The 17,375-nt window shown below is 40.2% G+C and overlaps 2 protein-coding genes across 2 annotated transcripts; both read right to left on the reverse strand.

Annotated features, from left to right (window-relative positions):
* Window positions 1-29: 29 nt before the first annotated feature.
* On the reverse strand, window positions 30-1,565 carry LOC137725826 (pathogen-related protein-like). Its single transcript, XM_068464620.1, has 4 exons — window positions 1,391-1,565; window positions 1,170-1,302; window positions 608-909; window positions 30-531 (listed from the first exon to the last, which is right to left on the reverse strand). Exons 1-4 carry the CDS (start codon window positions 1,526-1,528, stop codon window positions 388-390), a joined length of 717 nt encoding a protein of 238 aa, XP_068320721.1. The 5' UTR covers window positions 1,529-1,565; the 3' UTR covers window positions 30-387.
* Window positions 1,566-15,849: 14,284 nt separating this feature from the next.
* Window positions 15,850-16,347, reverse strand: LOC137725101 (uncharacterized). The gene has a single exon (XM_068463697.1). It carries the CDS (start codon window positions 16,345-16,347, stop codon window positions 15,850-15,852), a length of 498 nt encoding a protein of 165 aa, XP_068319798.1.
* Window positions 16,348-17,375: the final 1,028 nt, after the last annotated feature.

Raw genomic sequence — 17,375 nt, forward strand, 5'->3', positions numbered from 1 at the left:
CTCGGTTGATAGGTTGATTGGTGGTAACTTTTGAGTTTTGTAGCTGCCATGTTTTGTGTTTAGGGTTTAGATTTGTTTGTTATTTGGGACTTTTAAATGTTTGTATGCGGTACGCTTTACTGGTGAGTAATTGCTGTTTTCGGTACCGTTTATTGTAAATGCTGCCGTGAGAACCCTTTTCATGCTATGTTTGCATGAGCGGCGTCCTGTTTGTACGCTAATTCTTTAAATCAAAAACAAAAGAAAGAGATGCATAAATTACCGCCATAGAACAGAAAATACTTGAGAAATAAACGTACACTTTGCATGCCAATGTGGGCATGGCTTATTCCTTAGTCCCTTGCTTATAGCAACTACTATTAGATTGTGACACTCTAGCTTGTGAAGCTACCCTGTGTTCTTCAAGAATGGGCAACCTAAGGCTGCCTCTTTACTCGAACTGCCAACGCTTGCACCCTTCATAAGGCCTCCGAGAAGTTCACCACGGTCGAAAAAGAACTCAACCTTCACGATTTTCCCACCCTCGTCCAACTGCAACAAAATCTCAGGGATCAGTTCCATGACAAACTAGCTAGAGGAAGAACAATGCGCGAGGCAAGAAGATTACCTCAAAGATAGCCATGCCAAAGAGTTCAACCTGTTCGCCGGTAGGGGCATGACCTTTGAAGGGGCCCTCCATGATACCCCAGTGCCTGAACTTGTATACAATCACCGGTGGACCGGAGTACACATGGAGAATCTCTAGAGCAAAACCGCGTGGGAAAGCGGTTACGAAAGCCATATGAGCTGTATCTATGGTTTCTTCTGACGGGTTGTAGCCCCGGAGGTCATCCGGCAAAGAGGTTTGCAGCAAAGAATTGTAGCCTCCCCCAAGCTTTCTCTTCTCTTCCAAACTTACAGCTTTCCTTCCTGTAAAATAAAAAGCACAATTTTATATTGAAACATGACTTGGATTCTCAGGTGAGCATCCCTCAATTAAACTTAATCTAAGGACAACGTTGTATTTTTGAAGCATCATCTGTTTTCTGGACTACAATTAGATGGGTTTGAACGTGCCTAAGTTTTTGCAAAATTGATCTATGAATAATATAATTAAAATATAAACGGTTTGGTTCGTTAAAAAATGTATGGACGACGTAGCTTTCAAGCTTGAAAAAAACAATGATTACCGTTTAGGCTGAATGTGTACTTCTTGGGATCAATTGTCTTAAAATCTTCATCCCTTACTTTATGAAACATCTCCATTTCCCATGTCTTTACAAGGTTTTGCACTTTCTCTTCCAGTGATCCAGGAGGCCATGTCTTCCATCAAATAATGAATAAAACATGTCAGAAAAGTTCAAATTAAACGAGGGGAGAGAGAGAGAGAGAGAGAGAGAGAGAGAGATACTTTGGTTCTGCCTTGTTCAAAGAGTTTGTTGACAGCACCATAGTTAGGAGGAGCCCCATATCTCCATTTGGTGTTCTTCTCTTCTTCTCCATACAAATTGTAACGGTAATTATCTTCCTTAACTCTTGGTGAGGCCATCTTAACTTATTAAAACAAGATAACTTTTGAACCTTCTGTGAGTTGTGTGTTCTTCTGTGACACGGGTCCTTATACATATATATACAGTGAAGCTGTAAAGAATGGTCTTTGATGCCAAATTATTCAAACATATTAGTGGAATCTAACATGTGATATTGGATGTGGTGGATTAGAGAACAGAAAAAACAGTGACAATGAAATTAATTGATCTTACTGTTTTATCGTTTTAGATATTTAGGCTCAAGACGAAGAATTTGACTAGTTGACAGACAATCCAAGTATTTTACAAAGATTCATGGCCAGATTAATCCCCTTAGTCATTCACTGCAATATTTCCCCCTAGCAAAACTGTTACAAAGATTCATGTCTTTGGGTCTAATCTAGGCTCAAAGATTCACTGCAATATTTAGGCTCAAGAGGAAGAATTTGACTAGTCGACAAACAATTCAAGTATTGTACAAAGATTCATTCTTTGGGTCTAATCTATTACAATTTTGTAGCATATATTGTAAGTATTTTCAAAGACACATTTTTACTCTTGGATCGTAATATACATTCGACAAAAATATCTCTTGTAGGTTAAATCCTAATTTTCTTTAAATATCTCATACATGTATTATCTCATACATGTATTATCTGTCGACTATCCTAGAGACAATTTGTGTAAAAAGAAGATCATGATCTTAATTATGATAATTTGGTCCAAAGGAATTAGTGATCTCCACTTTATTAATTAGCCAAAAAAGGTTACGAATTCAAACTTGATAGATGACAATAACTGTAAAAACAACAAGTTGATATTGACTTAAACAACCAGGCATAGTATACAAGCACTTCTATATATGCAAAGGGCTGGCTATGTATGGGGTTTTATTTTTTTTGACCAATTCGTAGGACAAAAGAGTCTCCTCCTGCGCAGTAGTTGGTTAATGATTGATACTTTTATTTTAAGGAAAACTAAAAAGCTTGAAAACTTTAAGTTTTAACCAAAAGAATAAAAATGTGTTGTAAGTGAATAGTATCAGGAGTGACTTTTTAGAGTAAATATGTTATTAACATTAAAAGTAAATAGTATCAAGAGTGTTGCGTTAAAACTCCTTTTATTTTATTTATGAGAAAAAAGGAGAATATAATAAGAACAAAGGTAGAAATCTTAGTTTCCAAGGAATGTTTATTTGACACGTTTGTGCAAGTACAGGCACATGCAATATTATTATGTTTAGACAAAACCAAAATGGATTTGTCATCCATTCGGTTCCACATAATAATGATTTTCCAACACTGGTTCAAGTCTGCAAGAGTCAAAGTTTATAAGTAAATTGGGTTACTTTTTATATTGTTAATTGATTTATGATAGAATTTCAATTTTCTTCATGGTATCAGAACATTGAAATTTAACAACGTATTGTACATCACCCTATTTGTGTTGCCACATACACGTTAGATTTGAAAAATCCAGAGAAAGAGCGTGTTGAACACTAATCATTGCTTTGGTCCTCAAATTGTGTCCAGTATTACTACACTACCCACCATTTTCTTAAACGCCATCAATCTGTTTTGTTACGTGGAACCACATGAATGAAAAATTCATGTTGGTTTTCGAATCGCCCCAATACTTTTCTTCGTACACTTTTCCAACGTGTATGCAAAAGTATACATTCACCCCCATTACATTTTAGGGAAGCTTTTTTATGGGCGGATCTCTCTCATAAACTTAATTAAGGGCCACGTTACCGTAATTTTTCTCTATAGAGGTAATTAATGGCTCATTTGAAAGTGTTTTTAAAATGATTGAAAACATTTGTGGTGAAATTGATTTTGCATTCCAACGTCACTACGGTTGGGCTATCGAATATGGGGTTAGAAGCGAGTTACGAGTCAGACCAATTTGCGAATTGAGTGAGCTCCCCTTGCATGCAATGATGTGGTGGTGAACCTCTAATTCGAATTCAATAAACCTTAACTTGTAGCTCTGTCAGTCGGCTCCATAAATTGTGCTGTCAGAAACTGAAACCTTCCACTATACTCTTTATTTCTAGCCCCCTGAAATTAACACAGTCGCACTTAACCTACTAAGCCTTTTGGGCTTAAATAAAGAATCCAAGATAGGATGGATTGGCTGAACTTCACTGCCTCGGCTCCCTAAGAAATCGACCTCTAGTAGGTTTGGGAAAAAGTTAGTTGACTCTTCCAAATAACCGAAAGGGAAGTGCTATGCCATGCTGGGGTAGGGTGTCGGGAAAAGAAATGGCTCCGAAGAAAGAAATTGGTGTTTCCCGCTAGAATAGTTGTAAGGAGGACATTATCAAGCTAGTTTTGAGTAGTTTCTCTTACATAAGGTAGAGTTTGGTTTTTTGAGGGTGATAGTGGAAAAGCTGCAAATAAGTTGCCCTTAATGCCACTTTACATAAACGTACATGAGACTTTCACTCATATGGCACCTTGTCAATGCATCGACTGTGGAAACAAAGTCCTGTATTTCTTCAGGACGATCCGACGAAGTAGTTTTCGAGTTCTTTCGCCTGCTTATCTACTGCTCTTGAGATTGTATAAAATTATATGCAAAATAATATGAAAATATCCTCTAATGTAGAGGGAATTGCACGTATAGAAATTCAAAAAAGAATCGATTTGATTTAGGTCATAATACATATGGGATTCCCAAGTTATGATGAAATTAGGGTGGAAGCCCATAGAAAACTTTGTCCCTCACCGATGTAAGACAACTTGTCTCTTACATTTCAACTTTCAACACGCCCCTGCACGTGTGGTCGATTTTCAAACCTATATGTGGACAACAACTGGGTGACGCGTGAACATGTGTGCCCCTTGGGTTTTCACACGAGGAACAACCTGTTCTGATACCATGATGGTTCCACCATAAAGTCAATTGGGAATATGGAAAATAGCTCAAGATCATATAAACCCATAACAAACTTTATCCTTCACCGATGTGGGACAACCTGTCTCTTACATTTCAACTTTCGACAGTTATCCCCTTAAAATTATGAACTTGACATTGGAAAGTACTTTTTTCTCTATGAAACTCAACCGAGCATTCTTTCTTCTGTGTGAAAGAGGGTTTTGACGCCCAGGATTGCCACGTTATAAAGCACTAATAAATTTTGGGTCATGCATGGTTCATTTGCTGCACAAATTAAATACCCATTATGCTTTCAGACAAACTTCAGTGTGTTGGACATTGGGCAGGCCTAACGGTCTATGTTTAGTCCAAACAGTTAATATTGGATTATCTTAATTGTCAAATGCTAGCGTAAGGTCGATTCCCTTCCATTGCTACCCAAAACCAAAAGGACTAGGCAGTTTAAATAATGCTATAAAGTGGGCCGATGGGGGTAGTTAAGCTTCCAGAAAGAATTGACATGATAGTGATACGCAGAGCGATATACAAATTTATCTAAAGAGAGTGACGCAGCCTGCTGCTTACAAAACCAGCTAGCAAATAGTCCAACAACCCGCGAAGTTTTAATTCAGCAGCAGGAGGGGGAGGCATTATCTGTGGTTGATGAGTACTGCACCAAATAATTAGAAATTTTATTTCTCCAAATTTAACTATTTTCTTTGGCTGTTTGGAATGGTTCATATATATTTGTCCTTATCCACGAGTGTTCATAATGCTATAAACAAAAATTAGAGCCTGTTTGGTATCCTATTTGAATTTTTTTTATCATTTCTCAAAACATTTGTTAAGAACACTTCTTGAAAACAATTTTCTTTAAGACTCAAAAATTTGATTAGTTTGCGATTTAAAAATTTAAATCTTACAACTTAAACTGGACAAAGAGATCTAAAATAAGAGGGTTGCAGGAGAGGGAGAAAGAGGAAAGAGGAGGAAAGAAAGTAAGACATGATTGTAGGAAAGAGAAAGAATAGAGAGGATCAGAGGAGATAGAAAGGAAGGGGAGTGAGAGAAAGAACCGAGAGAAAGAACCGAGAGAATGAAGAGAGCGGATTGGAGGAGAGACGAAAAATGTAAAAAAACAAAGAGAAGGGGGACAGGGAAAGAAGAAAAGAGAGAGAGAGAGAGATAGATTTGGAGTGAGAGGGGAGGAGGGAGAGAAAAGAAATGAGTGAATTTAAGTTTAAAAACTCTAAAAACTTACTTTTTATGTTTTTAAAGAATATACTATATTTTTGAGTTAGTCTTGAGTTCAATTTTTAAAAATAGTCCTACCAAACAAGTTTTTTTAAGTTTAAAAAGTTGGATTCAAGTAGAGTACCAAATGGGTCCTTAGAGACCCGCCTTAATTTAAGTTTCCCAACAATGTCGAAATCTCTATTTTAGAGTCTAAAGTGAGAGTGTAATCCTCAACCCTACAATCCTAAACTGGTACCTGTTGATGCACAAAATCGGCGAGGACTTTGGTACAACAGAAAGTGTTAAGTTTGTGACCTTCGCTAGATTGCTCTGGTCATTACTGTGGATAAGTGTGTAGATGAATAGAGACAGGGAAGCAAACAACACAAGATGAGCGTGGTTCACCTAGATTGGCTACGTCCATGGAGTAGAGGAGTTCTCATTAGTTGTGAAGGGTTTACATAAATACATAGGTTCAAGCTCTCTTTTAGTGAGTTCCAGTAAATAGTTTAGTACAAATGACATTAAGGATTATTGTGGGAGAATGATCCCCTTTTATAGAAGAGAGTTTCTAGCTTTGTTCTAACATTGACACGTGTCGAGTTGCGATTGGCCTCTGATATCGACACGTGTTGCGCTGTGATTGGCCTCTGATATCAACACGTGTCGCGTTGTGATTGGCCTTCTGGTTGGAGGGAAAGTCTTATGGGTCCTTGACGGTATACTGTTGACTGGTGCTAAATAGTTTCGGGATTGGTCAAGTATGGTACAAACAATGCTCCCCTAAGTTCCCAAGTGAAGGAAGCTTTTCAGTTGGAGACTTGCAAGATCCAAGCCATTGAGTAATTACGAAACTTCTAAGTACCGAAGTGCGGTGTCACCTTCACTTGCCTTCTCTGCCCTGTAAGTAGATGTGGCATCTTCTCTTGGAAATACTTTTCCTTCATCTAGGAGTGGTATCTTTAGTTAGCGTTGACGCACAAGATAATGTATCATTTTCATTTGAAGCTTACTTGTAGTTTCGGGTTTAGTCAAGTGCGATACAAACCATATAGTAGGAGTCCCCCAAGTCTCTAAGCGAAGAGATCTACCGAAGAAGGTGACAAACAAGGTAAGCAATCAGAGTTCCAAGCAATAAGTCTTAGATCGGTAGGTTGATTTTGGGTTTCGGCTGATTGTGCTCATTCTCCTTGTTTCTCATTCAGCAATAAGGATAAGGAGAAGAAACATGGAGAAGAGATGATATGAGGTACTCTTGTTTTTGGAGAAGACGGACGAATCGGCACGTGCTTTATTGTACTTGACTTTCCATAGGTGTATTCTTGAACTGGGTTGGAGGGTTTTCTGGTTTCCTCCAAAGGAGCGAGCCAGCTCCAGAATTTGAGGGTCAAAACAAGTCCGTCAAATATGGAGTATGTTCGATCCTAATGACATGAGATATTTTTGCTGTTTAACAAAGTAGTAGATGTGCTATAGTGAGGCTTTGTTCTTCGACGATGATGCTAGCAAAAGGCTGTGAGGCTTCTCGATATCTTCAATTAGAGCAATAATGCCGTGCTTGGATTTGACTTAGACTCATTCGTCTGGATTGTGCGGTTCCACAGGAAAGGCGTCGTGCTGTAGCGATCTGTTCTAGCTCGTCATTGAACCTTCTACTTCAATCTTTTGTATAGCAGAAATGGTGCGCAACCTTTGCATTTAAATGGTCATTCAGAGCACTACTTCTCAGCGACTCATCCATGCTTGGCAGCTTCAATGTAAAGAGCCAATATCGTACCAACTGTTCTGAGGTATTTGCCGAAGGAATTCGTGACCTTGACAATAGTTGAGGATGAGTACTTGAGAGCAATGCTAGGCAAGCAACCAGGCAAAGGTTCCGGGCAATCAGTTCTAGATCAGAAGTTTGATTTCAGGTTCTGACTGATTGCATTCTTTCTCTTTGTCCTGCAGGTAAGAACAAGGGCAAGGGAAAAGACAGAGAAAAAGCATGATATAGGATACTCTTGCTTTCAACCCTAATGATATGAGATATTCTTGCTCTGATGTGGCTGGTTGGCAGAGGTATTATCGAGGAAGAAGAAAATGGAGTATTTCGAGAGGCTAGATTGGGAGTGTCATTTCGGATGTGAGGAAAGGTTGAGCATTTTTTTTTGGTAGGTCTGCCTGGCTGTGGAGGATAGAGGTCGACATATATAGGAATTGTCCCAACAGCAAGTAGTAATGCTGTTCCTTAACCTTTCTTGGTCGGAGCAACGTAGTGGCCGCTGCAAGATTCACGTATTTTAACTTTATCAGAGCACTTTGAAAAAGTGGTCTATGGTATCCAGAAAGCTGATGTTGCATGTGAGGATTGTGGACAAATTTTATCCAAGGAAATCTGACTCTCGAAGTTCCAATCCTGTTGGGGATCTGGTTCTTCGAGATTCGAAGAGCGGTGTCTCTTCGATTTTTGAGCAAGCAATCTTGTTGGGAGTGCTTTCTCGGATGTGAAGTATGGTTGGGCATTTTTGCAAGTCTGCTTTGCCACGGAGCACGGAGGTTGACACACATAAGGATTTTCTAATTATTAAGCAGTGGTGCTGTTCCTTTACCCTTGTGGGTAATAGTAGGGTAGCTGGACTTTCAAAATTTACGCATCTTAACTTTGTCAGAGTTATTTGGCAAAGTTATCCTTGGTATCCGAGGAGCTGATGTCGCGTGTGAGGATTGCTAATAAATCTTACTCAGGGAAATCTACTTCTCGAAATTCGGAGAGTGGTGCCTCTTTGATTTTTGAACAAACGGCCTTGTTGCCCTTTCTTTTATAGGGGCACCAATTGCATTCAAGAAGTACGTTCAGAGAGTTACTGCTTGTAGGAATTTTTCCCTTATTTTCATACTTCTGACAGTTATTGTACCTCATTTTTTCTGAGAATGTCTGGTCTGTCCGACCGTCGTTTAGACTTGAATGTTGTGGAAAAGGTAGCCATATCTCCTCAGGATAACATATGGCGCCCATCATTCTTATCTCCTACTGGTCCCCTTACTATTGGGGACTATGTGATGAAGAATGATATGACCGTTGCGGTGGTGGCCAAGAATCTTCTCACTCTTAAAGACAACAAACTACTTTCCAAACAGTTCGATGAGTTGGCTGTTAAGGATTCTCTGGCTTTCAGTGTTTAGTGTGCAGGTTCTGTGTCTAATATGGTGCAACGCCTATTTACTCGAACCCGCCAAGTTGAATCATTGGCGGCTAAAGTGATAAGTCTCAAACAGGAGATCAGAGGGTTTAAGCACAAGAATAAATAGTTGCACATGCTCACACATAGCTATTCTATAACCATGAAGAGAAAGCTTGACCAGTTATAGGAATCTAAGGGTTAGATTTTAAATGATTATCAGAGGTTTGTGAGTTTGTTCGAAAGGCATTTACTGCCTTCGTCCTCTGGGACGGTACCACATACTGAAGCTCCAAATGATCAACCTCTGGTGCCTCATCTTTTTGGGGTTCTGCCCAGTACTAAGGCTCCAAATAATTACCCTCTGGTGCCTCCTATTTCTGGGGCTTTGCCGAGTGTTGAGACTTCTCCTGAGCAACTTTTGTGAAGACGCCCTCCTGTTTGTTTGTTTTGATTCATGTGTATGCACATATTTGTAATTTATCGAAGATATCAATAAATAAGCTTTACTTCATTCAACGTGTTGTGTTAAATACACTAAGGCATCATTCATTGAGTTCTTTGAATTTTTTATTTTGTTGAAGTTTGCATGTTGAAACTTCGTGGACGAACCCTGTAGGTTGAAGTAGTGCTCCCTTAATTTCCCGAGTGAGGAAAACTTCTTGGTTGGGGACTTGAAAAATCCAAGTCACTGAGTAGTCGCGAAACTTTCGAGTACCAAGGAGTAGTGGTATATGGTAGAAGTCCCCCAAGTCTCCGAGTGAGGATAGTTGCTGAGGGAGGTGTCTTGGTAGTGGCCACGTTATCAAAGTAACAAAGCTTTGTTTTTGTGTCACACCTTCCTAAAAAAAAAAAAAAAATAAGACCCAAGGTCTCATCCCTTTGCCCGTGTTTTCTTCCTTATTTCCCTTGCTTTTTCTCATTATTTCACCGTTCACTTTCTTTTTTGTATTTTCTGCTACTTTTTCCTGCTTTTAGCTTTTCTTTTGTCTTGCTTTTCCCTTCTTTGGTGGAATTGCTTTTCATTTCCGCTAACAACCTAATTGTTGCAGAGTCATGTTGAAGGAAATGTGGATGAGGACCTGCTCTGACGCGGTGTTGGAGTTGGGGAGGTCAAGGAGGGAGTTGACGTAGAGGGAGCGGTAGATTTTCAATATAAAACCATCCTTTGTAGTTCGAATCGTAAAGTTGTTCCTTAACTCGTGAACTACAACATATCCAAATTTGAGATCCATCGGAGCAGTACAACTCCAGAAATTCAAGTATGATAAGTGACTGTTCTTTTTTTTTTTTTTCTTCTGTCAATCCGTCATACCAGTTATGGGCTTCGAAACTCCATCTTCTCTTATGCAGATCAACATACTTTCTTCATCGAAGTTGTTTATCATCCTTTCTTCTATAACATATCAAAAATTCAGAACAAGCTAACAGTTAAATATTTCCAGATCTTTGAAACACTACGGCAGCTTTGAAGTCTGCAGAAATCCGACTGTCATGTTTGGAGCTTCAATACTCTAATTTCCGTCGCTTAAACAGAAATAGTTCCTTCTTGAAAGTTGTTCATCTGCTCAAGGACTATAAGATGTCCAAAATTCAGCTCCATTGAAGAAGAGTAGAAGTTACAGAAATTTGATAGATAAAAGGGGACGGAAGAGGGAGAGAGAAAGAGAGAGAAAGGCTGCTTGGGTTGGATTTCTAGTTTGGGGGAGATTCCATTTTTTGTAGCACCTTCATTACTGGTGGATTTCTTGTACTTTTGTTCACCATTAAATGTGAAACTTTGACTTGTTATTTACTCTATTATAATATGTTTGGAAACATATATAAGTAAATAGGTAAGGTGTATTGGTTGTGGGTTTTTGTTTGGGTATATAGCTTGAATGGTTGAAGCAATTTTAGGACACCAAACTTGATTTAGCTTCACACTATCTTCATCAAGAGTGTGTGAAGCTTTTGACATTTGTAGTTGCTCTCCATTTGGTGAAGCTTTGTAGGTGAAGCTTTGTGGTTGAAGCTTTGTAGTTGAAGCTTTGTGGTTAAAGGTTGAAGCTTTGTAAGTGAAGCTTTGTGATTGAAACTTTTTATTTGAAGCTTTGTGGTTGAGAGTTGAAGTTTTGTAGGTGAAGCTTTGTGGTTGAAGCTTTGTAGGTGAAGCTTTGTGGCTGAGAGTTAAAGCTTTGTGGTTGAGAGTTGAAGCTTTGTAGGTGAAGCTTTGTGGTTGAGAGTTGAAGCTTTGTAGGTGAGGCTTTGTGGTTGAGAGTTAAAGCTTTGTAGGTGAAGCTTTGTAGTTGAAGCTTTGTGTTGGTCACCATAACTTGGTTTTGCTTCACACTATCTTGACCAAGAGTGTGTGAGGCTTTTGACATTTTTAGTTGCCCTTCATTTGTTGAAGCTTTTGTTGGCACCATAAATTGGTTTTGCTTCACACTATCTTGATCAAGAGTGTGTAAAGCTTTTGAGATTTGTAGTTGTCTTCCATTGATGAAGTTGATGTGTTCCTTTTTTTTTCTTTTTTTTTCCCGAAGTAGGGGAACTGAAAATGTGAAGTTTGAAATTCCCTAGCTTGTGTGGAAGTTTGAAGACTTTCATGTGGGGTTTTCTCATGGTTTGAATTTGAATTTTGAATTTCTTTGGTCCTGTTGAACTTATATAAAAGGCTTCACTCTTTACATTGCCTTCATTTGCTCATTTTGTAATAATTTTGGAAGACAGAGTGTTCTTTAGTTGAGAGGGATTCCGGCATTACTTTGCACCATCTTCAGGTTGGTAGTCTTCTCCACTAGATCGCATGCTTTCATTCTTGTTGAATTGTTTGAGTGTTCATGTATTTGGTTAAGAACATGATGAACTGGTTGAGCTTTTCTTCATGCCCTAGGAACTTCCTTATGTTTTGATCTTTCATGTAGTGATAGAGTTTGTTTCTGTTTGTTGTAGATGTCAAAGTCTGGAAGTCCTAGTGATGAGGGTTCTCCTAGCTCTAGCTCTTGGTTTGAGCTTGCAATGTTGGAGTCTTCAGGGCCTTTGTTGGAGTCTTGTACCAAGGAAACGTTGGATGATTTTCTCAATTGTCAAACCTTAGCCAATATTGGTTCTTCCTCCTTCATGTCAGTAGGTGAGGGGTTTTTTTTTTGACGCCATACCCATATTTCACTTTGAGTTCACAGTGGACCTTTTAGAGAAAAACTTGTTAAATAGCGAAAGGTAGCTTGAGGCCTTAAGGCAATCATATAGTATCCCCCGCAGTGTAGGAATGCGTTTGGTACATCATGAAGAATTGCCATCTGAACCGCCTAAGGGTCATGTTATGTTCTATACCCAAATATTATTGACCTTAGTGGTGAAGTTGCTTTTGCACCCTTGGTTGGAATGGATGCTATCTTTCATTGGATATGCGCCTAGGCAACTCAATCCTGGTTTTTGGGATACCTTGATCAAGTATATTATTTGGATGGAATGTGGGTTAGGTGAGCCTTCCTTCCATCAGTGGCGCTACTGCTATAAGATGCGCCCGGTGAAAGCATGCCCGGGGTATGCCGAGTGTGAATGTCGGAGTGAGAGAGAGCGTATTGTCTTTGGTAAGAAAAAGGCGTACTGCACTTGGAAAAATCGTTGGTGCTTTCTTTATAATGATTGGGAGCATGTTAGAGGTGTCACACCTGAGCGACGTGTTCTTATTCACTTCCAGACTGTAGGTTGTTTGTTTGTTATTTGTTGTGATTTCTTCTTACGTCTAACATTTTCCTTCATGCAGTGACGTGAGGCAACATCAAATTGTCCAGACAGGAGCTGGTTGATGTAGAGAAGGTGTTAAGAGTGCCTAAGGAGGATAGACATTTAGGCAAGCTACGACCTTTATTTCGAAAATACAGTTTCCAGCCCCTAGTGTCAAAATACCAGAGACGAGCAAGTAAGTTGTATCCTTCATTTCGCCCCCTCTTTCTTTTACAAAGTTGCATTATTTACTTTGATTTTTCTTGTTCAGTGGAGAAAGTGAGTAAGAAAGGGGGGACTAGCACCAAAAAAGGGAAAACACCCATGTTAGTTCCCATAGATGACATTTTGTTTCACAAGGGAGCTCGTAAACACCGGGTAAGGCCAGCCCTTAGACCTAAGTCGCAAGATGAGGTCCTCAAGATTACTGCCTCAAAGATAGTTGAAGCTGAGGCTATCGGGTGTTTTGCTGCCATAGTTGCAGGGGAAGAGAGATGAATGCTGGCTCCTCTTCCTACCATCGATCCCATCTTTCCTCCAACCATGGAGTCCACTGACCAAGAAGGTGACCCTAGCTTCAGCCGTAAGAGGAAGTATAAGGAAGAGGTTGGCAGCATCCATTGGAAGGATTTGAAGGTTGCCATGCAGCCAAGTAGTTTTAGGTAAGTCAATAATTGCCTGGCAGGACGTCGATCTACTATTGACGAGCTTGGCGAGCCGCTAGATGAGAATGAATCAGATCGTGACCGAATGATGAGGCTATCTTCTTATGTAAGTGTTATTCTGTCATTTCTTTATTTTCTTCCCTCTTTTTCTTGGTAGTGATGATCATCTTTTCATGTAGATCATGACTAAGTATGACGACAGATTACGAGAGGTCGAGAGGTACAAGGCAAAGTTTAAAGAGAATAACCAACTTATGAATGATGCCAGAAAAAACAAGCAAAGCTTTGGCTGAGGCCATCCACCTCAAAGATCAACACTTTGAGAGTTTGAAGAGGTGAAATGGTGAGAACGTGATGCTCAAGAAACAACTGGAGGGGACTGGGAAATAGTTGGAGACAATTATCCTCGAAGTTTCCAAGGTTAAAGGGGAGTTGGATAGTGCCTTGGTTGAAGTTTTTGAGCTAAAGAGGAGTATCCCAACTGAGAGGGACGCTGCAGTGCAGGAGTTCTTAGGTTCCCAGGCCTTTCACGATGCTTTTAAACCTCACTACATCTGGGCGGCTAATTTTGAGAAAAGGAAATGGATGGCCGTCCTTGAGCGTTAAGATAATGGAAGCATTATCTGAAAGTACCGTGGTGAGATGGATGTACCGACAAAGAGGTGAAACCTTCGTCCTCGCAGTTGATCCTAGTAGTGAGGATGACTCTGATAATGAGGCTAGTGTCAGTGAGCAGTCTCAGGAGAGTGAGGATGGTTCTGGAGATACTGAGGATGGTGGTGATGACGATGTGGTTGAAACGCAAAGTGATATTATCAGGGGTTCGGCCTCAGATGAGGATGACTTATAGTGCCCTCTTTTTCTGCATGTACTTTGAATGTACTAGTTTGTTGTTTGTATGACATATGCCATGTACTCTGGATGTACTAGTTTGTTGTTTGTCTGGCATATGCCATGTTATAAGGTTGAGGGTTTTTTATTTGTGTATGTTTGTAACCTTGTACTGTGTGCTTTGATGTTAATTGCCAAGTATTTGTACTATCATTGATGAATGTTTGGCTATGTTTGAATAGATCTCTTGTTTGGATATAAGTCATGTTAATATATACTTAGACTTTATTTCATGTTGTAAGCATTTGTGTTGAAGCTTCAAACCTGAGCGTTTCAATGATACGGATGTAAGGGAATTAAGACCAAGTTGTCTAAATCACCTCTTTATTGAATTGATGCAAAATGGCCTTCATTACATAGGATGCCGAATAGCCGTAGCTTAATACTTGTACAATGTGAGTTTACTTGTAATAGTACTTCAAGTGATCAGTGTTCCATGGATGGCCAATGATCTTGCCATCAGAGCTCTTGAGCTTGTAGGAACCAGGGCAACTGATGCCAATAACTTCAAACGGTCAATCCTAATTTGGGCTGAGCGTGCCTTCACTCGGGACTTTGTCGCAGAGTAGTCTTTTCTTCAATACCCAGTCCCCCACTTTGAAAGAGCGAGGTTTGACTCTTGAGTCATAGTAGTTGGAGATGCGCTGCTTGTAGGCGACATTCCTCAAGTAAGCCTGGTTTCTGTGTTCCTCGACTAGATCCAAGTTGAGGGTGAGTTATTTGTCATTTTCACTTTGGATGTAGTTCTGGACTCGGAATGTTGCTTGCTCAGCTCAACTAGGACAACGGCCTCTGTACCAAAGGCAAGTGAGAATGAAGTTTCTCCTGTTGAAGTCCGATATGAAGTACGGTATGACCAAAGAACTTAGGGTACAAATTCTAGCCAACACCTTTAGCCTTGTCCAAGCTAGTTTTCAAAGTGCGCTTGATTATTTTGTTGATGGCCTCAACTTGTCCGTTAGAATGGGGATGAGCTGGGCAGGCAAAACATAAGTTGATGTTGAACTTAAAACAGAACATCCTGAACTTTTTGTTGTCGAACTGTCGCCCATTGTCCATGACTATCGCATTAGGAATGACAAATCTGCAAAGGATGTTCTTCCATACGAAATCTTCTATTTTTGCCTCAGTAATGGTTGCCAAGGGTTCTACTTCGACCCATTTTGTAAAGTAGTCATTTGCAACGATTGCATAGTGAACTTTGCCCTTCCCTGCAGGCATTGGGCCGATCAAATCAAGTCCCCATTAGGCGAAAGGCCAATGGCTGATCATAGGAGTAAGAGGCTCGGAAGAGAAGTGATGAATAATTGCGTAGCGTTAACACTTATCACATGAGCGGGATATTCTGATAGCATCTTGGTGGAGTGTTGGCCAGTAATATCCTTGGCAAAAAGCCTTGTGTGCTAGGGATTGAGATCCAGCATGATCTTCGCAGACTCCTTCATGTATTTCTCGAAGGACAATTTCTGCTTCCACAAGTGTAAGGCACCGTAAGTATGGTAGGTTAAAACCTCACTTGTAAAGTTGGTCATTAATGATCAGGTAACGGGTAGACTTGTATCGAATCTGCTTAGCTTGGACTTTATCATTTGGGAGGGTGCCATGAGCAAAGAGTTTATAAATCGGGGTGATCCAGCTATCCCCCTGTTGCAAGTTGCACACTTCTGTAACTATGGTGCTTGGTGCTGCCAACAATTCGACATGAATTTTTCTCCTAATCTTGTCTTCCACTGTTGAGGCGAGGTGAGCTAAAGCGTCTACATGACTGTTTATCGCTCGAGGGACTTGGGTGATCTAGTAGTGGAAGTGCTTGAGCAAAAGCTGCGTTTGCGCAAGATACGCTGCCATAGAGTTATCCTTAGCATCAAAGTTGTTCGTGACCTGGTTAACCACCAATTGGGAGTCATTGAAGATATTAATTTGTTTAACTCCAAGGTGTTTGGCCAAACGTAAGCCTGCTAAAAGAGCCTCATACTCGACCTCATTGTTTGACGCCTTGAATTTGAAGCGAAGAGCATACTCCATTGCCACTTTGTCGGGGGTAGTCAGGACTAGTCCTGCTCCACAGCCTTGTTGGTTGGATGAGCCATCAACATATATAGTCCATACTGGGAGTGTTGGTTCTACCTTCTGGGCTTCTGGGGATGATGAAGCCACTGCCTCAGGTGTAAGAGAAATGTCAACAGGATAAGTGAATTCGGCGATGAAATCTGCAATTGCTTGGCCATTCTCAACTGGCTTTGGATGGTAGAAGATGTCAAACTCTCCCAGTGCTATCGCCCATTTGATCATTCGCCCCGAAGTGTCAGGACTCTAAAGTATTTGTCGAAGGGGTGATTGGTAAGCACGATGATGGAGTATGCTTGGAAATAGAGGTGAAGTTTTTGAGCAGACATGACTAATTCTAGAGCTAATTTCTCAATGTTGGAGTATCGTGTCTCCGCATCTTGTAGAGCCTTGCTAGCGTAGTAGACAGGTCGTTCGATACTATCATCCCTACGAATGAGGACAAAACTAACTGCTGAAGTTGAGACAGACACATAAACAATTAGGGTGTCGCCAACTTAAAGTTTGGAAAGCAGAGGAGCTTTACTCATGTACTCCTAGAGGTTCTTAAATGTTTCGGCACATTCATTAGTCCATGTAATGTAGTTCTTACTTCCCTTAAGTGCTTTGAAAAAAGGAGCGCATTTGTCTGTGGCCTTATAGATGAACCTAGTCAAGGTTGCCATCTTGCCAGTAAGGCTCTGGATGTCTTTTGAGGTTACTAGTTCTTTCATGTCCATGATTGATTTGATCTTCTCGGGGTTAGCTTCAATGCCTCATTGGTTAATCATGAAGCCCAAGAATTTTCTAGAGCCCACGCCGAAAGCGCATTTTTTGGGGGTTCAACCTCATTCGATACTTCTTTAGGATGGAAAATGTTTCAGACAAGTTGACAATCTGTTAATCAGCATGTTTGCTTTTGACAAACATATCATCAACATAAACTTCCATGCTTTTCCCAATCTGTTAAGCGAACATTGAATTGACTAATCTTTGATAAGTTGCCCCTGCATTCTTTAAGCCGAATGGCATGACTTTGTAGCAATATAGTCATCTATCAGTAGTGAAGGCTGTGTGTTCTTGGTCTGAAGGGTTCATGAGGATTTAGTTGTACCCTGAGTAAGCATCCATGAAGCTCAAGAGTTCACACCCTGCTATAGAGTCTATAAGTCTGTCAATGCGAGGAAGGGGAAAACTATCCTTCGGGCATCCTTTGTTTAAGTCGGTGTAGTCGACACATATTCTTCACAAGATCTTTTGAAGCAAGAGACTTT

This window comes from Pyrus communis, chromosome 2 (assembly GCF_963583255.1).
Source record: "Pyrus communis chromosome 2, drPyrComm1.1, whole genome shotgun sequence".
NCBI lineage: Eukaryota > Viridiplantae > Streptophyta > Magnoliopsida > Rosales > Rosaceae > Pyrus > Pyrus communis.

What these genes read in the sequence shown, in the direction of transcription:
- LOC137725826 (XM_068464620.1), bottom strand. Translation starts at nt 1,528, where the DNA reads ATGGCCTCACCAAGAGTTAAGGAAGATAATTACCGTTACAATTTGTAT. An exon ending in TTGAACAAGGCAGAACCAAA is followed by an intron (nt 1,303 to 1,390) that starts GTATCTCTCTCT and finishes ATTTGATGGAAG; the next exon opens with ACATGGCCTCCTGGATCACT. An exon ending in TTGGCATGGCTATCTTTGAG is followed by an intron (nt 532 to 607) that starts GTAATCTTCTTG and finishes ATTTTGTTGCAG; the next exon opens with TTGGACGAGGGTGGGAAAAT.
- LOC137725101 (XM_068463697.1), bottom strand. Translation starts at nt 16,347, where the DNA reads ATGATCAAATGGGCGATAGCACTGGGAGAGTTTGACATCTTCTACCAT.